The 11,291-nt window shown below is 37.5% G+C and overlaps 1 protein-coding gene across 1 annotated transcript in view; it reads left to right on the top strand.

The window, feature by feature from the left end:
* Positions 1–11,291, top strand: part of OSBPL8 (oxysterol binding protein like 8) — a 98,910-nt gene that overhangs the window by 28,791 nt on the left and 58,828 nt on the right. The window contains exons 5-6 of the mRNA XM_015819682.1: positions 6,978–7,048; positions 8,902–8,988. Coding sequence (XP_015675168.1) covers positions 6,978–7,048; positions 8,902–8,988 — 158 coding nt within the window. The remainder of the gene's footprint in view (positions 1–6,977; positions 7,049–8,901; positions 8,989–11,291) is intronic.

The raw sequence follows: 11,291 nt of genomic DNA, 5'->3' as shown, positions 1-11,291 counted from the left end.
TTCATCATATGAATATGTTTGACATCTTAACTTGTGGCTTATTCCTATTATACCTTGCTTCCTTCATTACAGTTTAACTTTTCTAGTAAAAAAGCTTTATTCTTATATTTTTAACATTTTCAAATGTAAATATTTCATCTTAACAATTTTTACATTCTTTAAAAACCTGAGGCAAAAATCAGTTGTTATGTCTGTCTAAGCTGCCTGAGAAGTGGGGTGTACCATTTCCCTAGCAACTTGTCACTGTCTTTTAAAATACAACCAAATACATTCCATATCTCACTCTATTTTCTATAAACTCATCTCTAAGTCTTCAGTTTTCTTTATTAATCCACAAAGATGCAGTAAAAATTAACAAGAATACATAACATAAGAATATAATCCCCCTTTCTTTTTAGTCTAAATTCTCTTCATCTCTCTCTTAACAATTGAACATTGCAAAAAAATAATAATAATAACTACTAAGCATTACCAGAAAGAATAACTCCTTATTTACATATAAAAAACTAATCCATTATACCATTAAATGTTCCAAAAGAATAATTGCTCAATTCAGATAACTTCCCTTCTCTCAGCCAACTGCCAAAAGCGGCCATAAAGCCTTTACAAAAAATATGGATGTTGGTTCTCCTCACCTCACTGGAAGTCATCTAAGCTGTACAATTTCTGACTGTAAAGTGAGGAGGATTATACAATGTAGTCCTATTACATAACATGCTAAAGAAATATTACAGTAATGAAGATTTATACTTTATATACAGTAGATATATCATGTGTTACATGATTGCAGATATGGCAGTCTATGACCATAGTAAGATTTGGTTTGATGATTGTATAAAATACTAGTAATGCTTACAAAAGTAACAATTCTATACTTATTACTCAATGTAATTTATTCTAGTGCTGTGTCTTCAGCCCAGTGCCTTTTGTAGATAGTTGATTTTGTTATTTGTTGAGCATGTCCTTTTGAATTGTTGATCACGCTATCAAAGTATGTTTAAGTATGTTTACCAGAAAAACCAGAATGAAATGGGGGGGGGACATTTGGTAGGCATAGTCCAGGGCTGTCAAACTCAATTCCATTGAGGGCTGCATCAGCATTATGGTTGCTCTCAAAGAGCCAGTTGCATGTAAGACTATGCATCATATTAGTTCAGGAGTGCATTATGTCTAAGAAGTGGGCCAAACAGGATTAACATTTCAAATATGAACAAATATTTCAAATCTGCAAAAAAATTAAAACAAAGAAAACACATAAGCTATTTAGTTCTCTCTCTCATGCCATTTTGTCTGAGCCAGATGCTTGGCATCTTTTCTCATCTACAAATTCATTCATGTTTGAGATAAGGTTCTAAGCCAGACATGACATAGCACGACGTCTTGGAACGTTTTCCCCATTGCCAGCAATGGGATGGGCGCAGTTTCGTTGTGATGCATCTGGCCCGCAGGCTGGCAGTTTGACACCCCTGTTCTGTGGAAATTCTCAGGATAGAGTGGAGATACGCATCAGTGAGAAGATTTCTGTGTGTGCTTTTGTTCACTTTCATTACAGAAGTGTTGCTCATGCAGCTATGTACTACCAGACATGCAGAGCATTCGAGCAGCTTATAGGCGGAGTTGGGGCATTGTTTTAGGGATGAATCTGGTGAACTGTACGGGCTCAACAGAATCATACTTTGCCTTAGGTGTGCTGTTACATTAGAGTTCTATCAGCTCCATCTGGATGTTTGCAGGTGCTTTGTCCATGTCAACTGTAAATGGATTACTGAGCAGTCTAAAATTGAATTTTTGTGCTTTAAAGTTAACAAAGTGACGTGTAAACTCCATATGAAGTATGCTCAGTTTATCAGCAAAATGAGCATCTGAGAACAACAGTGGTGGAGATTTGGTTTATGATTGTTTGACAACAGAAAGTGACTCAAGTTTCCTTGCTGCATTTGAGTCTCCCACAATTGCAGCTTAACCTGAAAGGCTTTCACTGCATCATACATGTCCGTGATCATACGGTCCAGTCCCTGAAGCTGAAGGTTTAGCACAGTGAGATGCTTAGTTATATCTCACAGAAAAGCTAACTCACACAGCCACTTTTCATCCCATAATACCGTGGAGCCTTTTCCTTTACTTTCCATGAACTGACAGATTTCCTTACGCAATTCAAAAACTCTATTGAGCACTTTTTCTCAACTTAGCCATCGCATCCAAGTTCAGAATGTATTTCTTCCAAAAAAGACTTAAATTGATGGTGATTTAAACCTTTGGCTCTTATAAAGTTAACTGTCCGTCTTACAGTGCTTATTACATGTTCCATCTTCAGGGCTTTGCCGCATAGTTTTTCCTGTTGTATGATGCAGTGATATGCTGTCAGCAAACCTGTGCAATTCTTACTCTTCATCTTCTCTCTCATCCTTCCCACTAATCCACTTTTTCCCCCACACATCGAAGGTGTTCCATCTGTTGTCAGCCCCGTAAGTTTGTCCCAGGGCTAGTTTCATATCATTTACACATTTAGATACTGCTTCAAATATGTCTTTCCCTGTGGTAGTTCCATGCATTGATTTCATATCCAAAAATTCCTCTGTAATGCATAAACCTGAATCTACTCCACGGATGAAGATTGTCAGCTGTGCTGTGCCAGTGATGTCAGTATTTTCATCCACAGCAAGTGAATATGCAATGAAATCTTTTCCCTTTTCAGTCAACTGTACTTTTAAATCAGTGACAAACTCACATATCCAATCAGCAACAGTATTTCTGCTTAGGCTTACATGAAAAAACTGCTTGCTTTTGGTCTGGATGCAAGACTTTGCACACTTTAATCATGAGCGCTTCAAAAACTCCCCCTCTGTAAATGGCCGTGCTGATTTAGCTATCTCTTCTGCCACTATAAAACTAGCTTTCATAGCAGTTTCACTTTATGATTTTGCTTTTCTGAACATATGCTGCCGTGACATCAGACTCTTTTTAAACTCTTCCACCTTCTTTAGCTTCTGTTGTATGTCCAAGTTTTTATACTTGTCCTGATGTTTCGTCTCATAGTGCCGTCTTATGTTATATTCTTTAAGTGCAGCCACATTAGCTTCTCAAGGTACATGCCTTATCTTCAATGTCAACAAACAGGTACTCTGCTTCTCACCTCTTTTTAAAGCATCTGTTTTCAAACTCCTTTCTGTTTGGCCACTTTTTGGGGTTTAAATATCAGTATAGGCAACAGATCTTCACAGCAGATGTTGTATATATGGAGTATGAGACTGCACAGAAAGCTCAAAGTCCCAGGTGCTGCATGAGGCGAGCAATTGTGAGTGCTCTAGGTATCCTCTGGAAGCTCAGTAGGATGAGTCCAGATCGTCTGGCGTATAAGGGGGCTGCGCTAAGGTCCCAGAAACCTGAAACCAAAGAGTCTGAGCAGTAAAGAGACTGAACTGCAGATCTCTCCCCTGGAGGGGCAGCAGCAGCTTCGAGGGAAGCATGTGCACTTCAGCAGTACATGGCTCAGGTTTCTCAACTAGTTCTGTCCTGGGCCATCGTGTGCGAGCCTCCTGTCTTGCATTTCCTTATGTCTTTTGGGGAAGAGTCTGCGAGGCGAGCGGCTACTTGTGGGAAAGTGCAGCACAGACGAAGGAAAGGAAAGGTGGCAAGGCAGGGAGGGGTGAGAACTGAAGAAACATATGGCTTGAGCACCTTCCGTCCTTTCTTTCCTTCCCTCGCCAGCCACTTGCTCTCAGGCAGAGGGCGCTTTAGCCATGCCCACCTGCCCCTGCAGTTACCACTGCCGCACAGCTCCATGCATTGGAGAGGCTCCTGCTGCCTGTTCTCCGCTAGCACTGCTGCCAGTGACAAGACACCCAAAGAAGCAAGGAGGTAACTACTCAATCATCTCCTTCTACTAGTCTGCTTGCAGGCCAGATCTAAACACATCATGGGCCAGATCTGACCCACAGGCTTTGAGTTTGACATGTCTGGCATTGTCAAGGCACTTGAACCAGCACTGTCACCATTTCTCCTTATATTCATTACATACTTTCTGATAGATTCCATTTTCTTTTAGATGAATTTTCAGTTTCTCAGATTGCCTGGGGAAATACTAATGAAAGTGACTAGGATAAGCAAAGTTGTAATTTAAATAAATAAAGACTATATTGAGTGTTGCTGCTCCAATACTACTCACAGATTCTTTTCTGAAGTTATTCACCCACCCTGCTTCAGTGTTACTAGGGAAACCATTGTTTCCATTGTAACATCTAGCACAACCCTTAGATTCCTATTCTAAAGAACAGATTCTCTCTTTGTGTTATAATATATGTCATCATAATAATGGCAAAGCTGAAATTTATGAACTTTCTCAAATAGTATTTTTCCCCATTACAGACCATCCCTGAGAACATTGGTGGTATGAAAGTTACATGCAAAAGAAGTGAGATTTACCATAGCTCCACTTAGTGTTTATAGTGCTTTAACCTCTGTCCACAGTTTAGTTTATAGAAATAATATAAGAAATGAAGTGTAAAACAGGAATAAAAGCAAGTTTTGATGGGGAATTCTTAGTACTGTCCTGTATGCTTTTTATATTGCAGTTATGGAAGGAAAGGAAGAGGCTGAATTTGGCCTTCCTTTGTAATTTGAAATTATGCTACATTTTCATGATGCCAGGAAATGTGAATTATGTTCCTTGTTTTAAAACAATTGTTCACTTCTAATAAATGGAATATATCAACATATAAGAGAAACAGTGATATTCTAAACTTCACAACTGAAGTAACACTATGTATTATGGTAGTTAAAAAACTAAAAGCAAGAGTTTTAATTGAATTATAAAATAACTGAATAGAAAAAAATCTGGTAGTTCAGTTTTATCTTGGACAAGTTTTTAGATATTTTGCTGACTTTTTTTTTAGCATACAGATAATGTGTGTGTGTGTGTGTGCGCGCGCACATTCTTTTAAACCATGTATTCTCAGAATATTAAGAACTTGCCCTTTGTCCAAAATCTCTGGCAGAAAAAAACAGTGGTTGTGGAAGACAGTTTTTAAAAATTCTAGAAAACTTATTGCGTCATTTTTTCAGAGACATTTCCTTACCAGATTCCTCAATGTCTTCAACAATGGCAGAACTTCTAATTTACTGCCTTCACTGCAAAAGTTCATAAAAGTTTAGGGAGACATTCAGGGATGTATCCACCTTGAAAATAGTCCATGTTGAACTGTATAGCATAACATCAGAAGGGACCACAAGAAATGTTTTATGACATTTTGCATTATGTCATAAAATGCTTTATGATTATTTTTATGTCATAAAATGTTTTATAAAGTTTGCCAAGTTTCAATTCCATGGGACTCATGGGTCCCAGATTTTGAACACATTCTGTAAGTTTGCATGTTTGAGGTACCTCGATTCAAAATTTGTCGCCCTATGATACACAAAATATTTTGCCAGTTAAAGGTTGCATACAGACATGAGAATTTTAGTAATATACAGATGATGTATATTCAGCTGATCCACTGAAAATGTCATGGTTTGCATGAAAGGCAGGCCAAATTGACTACCCAACACATATTAAAAGGGGGCAAATCTTCAGTTGTTTGTAGTCAGCCCACATTCTTACATTTTTTTTACTCTTCACTACTCCGTACATTCTTGCCACTTAAATACGTAATTTAGATGATCTAAATCTATTAAATCTATTAAAGCATCTAAATCAGTTAAATTATCAGATATTTAAACTTTCAATCAGAAATTATACCTATATAGTGCTGTAGTTACTCTTCTGTTAAAATATAGTTGGTTTGTATTCATTGAACAAATAATATAGTTAACTTTTAGTGATTACCTTCATGTTGAAAATATATCAGACTTTTTAATGGGGAAAAAACCCCTCCTAAAGCTGAAAGATTCTGTATTTTCTTCAGGCTAATTATTCCAATCTGAAATCTTCATGTAAAAGCCATGTCTTTTTATTTGAAATTAGTTTAGAAAGGAACTTTATTATTGAATGATAATTGTTTTAATAATAAAGCACTTGTTTTCTAAAACATAAATTTTAATGTGCATTATTAATATTTGTGTAATATTGTTTTAAGAAGCAATGGATCCTTTTCCATCAAGCCTTTTTGTGGATCTAGAATTTTTAGACATTTTTGCTGGCGGGTGCTATTTGGTTTGCTTTATTAAGACTTTCTTTGATTGAGAAATTCATTTTATTTAGAAACTGTAATTTTCTGCTTTCTTTCACAATGTTGGAAATATACCCATGATAGATTATTGTGTGTGCTTTAAAGACTAGGAATAGAAGAATTATTTTGATGTATTTGATCATGCCAATTCTCTGTAATTTCCAAACAGTGTAGAGTAACAGCTTGTCTTAGAACATACTAAAATAGGAAATATTACTGATAGAGAAATGGTAACGTTATTACCAACGTACTTAGTATATCTTCCTTTTTCAAATGCATACATGACTCTCTTATTGCGGGTTGCTAACAATGGCAACTGCTTTCTCTGCAACGTTCTCATTACCACCAGCCTTTTGAATGACAAGAATAATTATATAGAGCATCTAGCTCATAAAGGAAGAAGGTCCTATGAGGCGTAGGTTTTCTCTAGGCGCTGGGGTTTTACTTCCTCCACAAACTGATGGCCGAAAGCTTGTTCGGAATGCTTCATTTGGAGGATGCAGTGAACTCTCACCAGTCTTTCAAGGTTTGTTTTCTATTTTTTATACTGTCACAAAAGTAGGTTGCATTACTAGGTGCAATATTAACAAATAAAAATAATACCTTTGGGGTAGATGTTGACTCACATAATGTTTATTGCTAAACAATATTTTAGAGGTTTAAAATTGTTGTGATACTCTAGGAATATTTGAATGTCTTTTCTAATACGTTTAGTCAGAATTTAATGGTTTTGCCTTTAAAGAAAGTATACTTGGTATTTATAATTTTATTCTGTAGAAATTATTGTAAGCTCATATATTTCTTTTTAAGGTTTTGATAGAGGGAAAGATGATGCTTCTCAGAATAAAGATGATTCTTCACAATCAATGTCAAAAAGTAAGGTAAGTACAATTACTGTATGTATCTTTACCCTACCAATTTAGATGTATTTATTCCTTCTGAATTAAAAATTGGACTTAGTTACAGCATGTGACACATTTACTTGTCTATACATATCTCTCTCTTGAGCTTCACTCAGTGATCAAAAAAGGGAGATCCAGGATACAAAATAAATTAATATTTATACTTATTTTGTATTATTTGTACACTGCCTTATACTGAAATCATATGGTAGTTTACTGATTAAAAAGATTTTCCATTTGTAAAATAAAGGATTCCCTGTCTTCATTTACACAGATAAATTGTTCCCGGTCATATACAAAGGCATACCAAGTATGCATGCTATTATATAGGTCCCTCAGTAGAAAGAGCAAAGAAGAAGTAAACAAGATGTTTATGGAACAAATGGAAGCAATAGCAGTACTGGATAAAGGGAGAAAGAAACGGTTGGGGGAAAATATGATGAAGAAGAGTGGAAGGGATGTTGTATCTAATCAGAAAAAATTAAAAGACAATAGAATTATTAAATTCAGAAATAGCATATTCCTGTTCAGAGAATAATATTAGATCTTTTTCAATTCTTTTCATGTATAGAGAGTACTTGCCATAAACTGGGGGTGGGGGGGGAGAGAGATTTGGTACTACAGTGGAACCTGGGTACTCATGCTTAATTGGTTCCAGGAGCCACGATGAGTACTAAAAAGGATAAATAGCAAACAAATCATGTGTCATACCAGAAAACGGTTTGTTTTGGCTGGGAAGAACTATCTGTCCCTTTTCCTATGTTAGTGACCTTCCTAGCATGGCCGACTTCCTGTCCGCCCTCTGCGGCTGTCCCCCATTTCCTTTTGCAGCATGTTGAGTACTAAATAAAGATGAATATCGGGACAACATTTTCGCATCAAAATGTATTGAGTACCAAATTCGATGTGTTTTGAAGCAATTGAATACCAAGGTACCAATGTATTTCTGGTTCTTATAGCAATGACTAGAAAAATGCATGTACTCTTATGCATTTTTCTAGAATTGTAGTGAGGCAGAAGTGAGGATAAATGGCCTCCTCCTATTCTTTCTTTGTTTGTTTGTTTCTTTCTTTCTTTGTTTGTTTGTTTGTTTCTTTCTTTCTTTCTTTCTTTCTTTCTTTCTTTCTTTCTCTCTCTCTCTCTCTCTCTCTCTCTCTCTCTCTCTCTTTCCTTCCTTCCTTCCTTCCTTCCTTCCTTCCTTCCCCTACGTGTCTTGACTTCCTACCTATTCCCCTCATTTTTACTAGTATCTGCCTCTATTCAGTTAAAGGTAATAGGAAGGAAGCTACTTATGGAAGCTTTCAGTAGTAGTTTAATCTTAAACCTGGTTTAGATTGCTACCTTTAATTATTTTATTCAATCGGGTTTAATTTTTTTTCAAAAAGTTATTGGTTTAAAATTAAAATTTTGTACTCTGTTAACCCACAGTAAGTTGAGTATTCTGCATATCGCAGGTAATTTTGTTAAATAGCAAGTTGAATTACATTTGTGTTTAGGTTTTAGCAGACAAGGTTTATTGGTATGTTTATACATAATTATTTAAAGACAAATGTAGAAGTCAATTGGTATAGACGGCTAAACACTGTTCAGAAGTACTAGTTTTTCTTTAATAACTCTAATTAGCTTCTCTGAAATAAATAATGATGGATTTCTTACTTGAAATGTATCCCATTTTCATATAAAATTAATCAAGTGGAAACATGGCAGTTTTGGAATTGAGATATTGAAATCACCATTATCTCTTCTTTTATTTTAAAAATATGAAGATTTACAGAAGATTTCATGTTAATGGTGAAAGAAAGCATTTTCATAGTTTTCTTGTGTATTTTCAGTCAGAATCTAAGATATATAATGGATCAGAAAAGGACATCCCTGCTTCCTCTCCCACTACCAAACTCACAAAGAAGGAGTCCCTTAAGGTGAGTTATTTTCAGTATTAGAATACCTAAATCTTCATATTAAATTTGTCCCATAATACAAATTTAGTTGTAGATTTGGAAACTGTGCTATGATGCTTCAGAAAATATTACTTGTTTGTTTGTATCCAACCTTTATTATTTGTAACTCAAGGCAGCAAATGTATCCAACACACCTTCCTCCTATTTTCCCTACAACAATAACTGCCCTGTGAGGTGAGTTCGGCTGAAAGAAAATGTCCAAAGTCGCCCAGCTGGCTTTTATGGCTAAGGCAGCACTTAAGCTTATGTTCTCCCGCTTTCCAGCCTGCTGCCTTAACCAATAAACCAAACTGTTTTACACATAATTATGGCATATAAAAGTTGTGCAACATAGTCTTAACCATTTTTTTCATTATAGAAAGGTGAATCAAATCAAATATCAAATATTTATTACAGTCAAGGACAATATAATTAAAAATACTCACAGTATATAAAAGTTTTAGAATAAAATAATAAAATCTATGTTGAAATCATTTGGCAGCCTATCTCTCAGTTGGACATAAACAAGACGGCAGCCTAAGCTATAATGTAATATTAATCAAATTATGAAAGCCTATACCCTGTTTCCCCAAAAGTAAGCCCTACCCCCAAAATAAGCCCTAGTTTTGGGGCAAGGCACATACCTAAAAATCAAGCTAGGGCGGGGCAGGGGTGTGGATCTGCCCCACGTGCCCCCTACCCACTTACCTTGCAGCCAGGCCTCTCCTCACTGGCCCACTTCTTCTGCCGCATCTTCTGCAGCCAGGTGTGATGACCCAGGGCACAGCATAGAGGCAAAACAATCAACTGGCAGTTCAAACCGCCCTTTATTTGCTCCAATTTTCCCCAAATGCTCCCACGTTTCTGGCAAGCCGCAGAACAAAGTAAGACACACACACCTTCAGCAGCCTCTAGCTGCAAGTAGTTTCACATCCAGTTAGATTAGAAGAGTAATTTACTCAAGGCCACGTAGATAACAAGGAATGAAACATACATCCCAAATCTAACAAGTCTGTGGAAATACAAGCTAGCCTGAGCAGTTTCAGAAGAGAAGCCAAAATTCAGTCCGAGGTCTTTGAACACCAAATCAAGTTTGTCAGCTAGTCCAATGGTCAGAGCTTCAGGGTTTCCAAGCAGAAATCACAACACAGAACAAGAGATCAGAGAGTTGTTTCCAAGATCAGCACCGGCACACAAAACTCCAAACATTCAGCGTCTGTTCCCAACAAATGCCGCTCCCCACAGCATCTCCTTAAGTCTCAGTTTCCAGGTGTGCCTTGTGGAGAGGGGCGAGGCAGTCTCCTCCTGAGTAGTTGAGCCTGCCTGCGTTGTTCCCTCCTCTCCACTCTCCTTGCTCTAAGATCAGGAGAGGGTGGCCCTTGCTCATCGCCTGAGCTCTGTCTCTCATGTTCATCCTGTTCCAATCCTGAAAGGCCCTGGCCTGCATTGGCCTGCTCTTCCCCACATTACTGTGAAGCCACTGACACCTCTCCCTCGACCTCCATAGGGTCCAGTTCCCACTCATTTTCCTCAGCAGATTCAGGCTCTGACGGAGGCACGACACCAGGCCTGCATTTCTCAGTCACAGGCTTTTCCGGAAGGCCACTGCAGCCGATAACCGAGTTATGGATTCAATCCATAGCTCCGTTCTGGAAGACCTCTGCAGCCGAGAATTGAGCTATGGACTGAATCCGTTGCTCAGTTGTCGGCTGCATAGGCCTTCCTGCAGAATGAAGCTGCTCCTTCAGCTATAGAAGTGGACCGGCTGGGTGGGGCTGTGGGTGCCGGAGGTGAGTATAAAAGATATCCCCTGAAAATAAGACCTGGTACCTCTTTTGGAGGCAAAAATAATAATAATCAGACCCGGTCTTATTTTCGGGGAAACCCAGTAGTTATTAGATACTAAAATACAAAGGGGTGATGATATCAAAAGATTTGATGCATTATCAGTTATTTAAAATGGTTATAATAGATTATTCATCAAGTTGCGATGAATCTTTAGTGCTACTGTGCAGAATCTAGCTACCTGCACCATAACTACGTCTTTAAGCAACCGCTGAAGATAAATGGTATCCGAATAGCCAGAGATAGCTATTAATTATCGGGAAAATATATTTTGTTTGAATGTCTTTATAAAAAGAACAGTGAAGAAGGACATGTCCAGAGGTTTCCACCTCTCCAGAATCACAGGGACAGAATCTTTTAGCCAGTGGTATCCTTTTATATTTGCCCTCCAGGACAGTTGAGGGGAGCACATGACATCATACAAGCGAAAAGGCTTTCTG

The sequence above is a fragment of the Protobothrops mucrosquamatus genome, unplaced genomic scaffold (assembly GCF_001527695.2).
Source record: "Protobothrops mucrosquamatus isolate PMUCROS unplaced genomic scaffold, P.Mucros_1.0 scaffold966, whole genome shotgun sequence".
Lineage (NCBI taxonomy): Eukaryota > Metazoa > Chordata > Lepidosauria > Squamata > Viperidae > Protobothrops > Protobothrops mucrosquamatus.
This window is presented reverse-complemented; position numbering and strand designations above follow the sequence as displayed.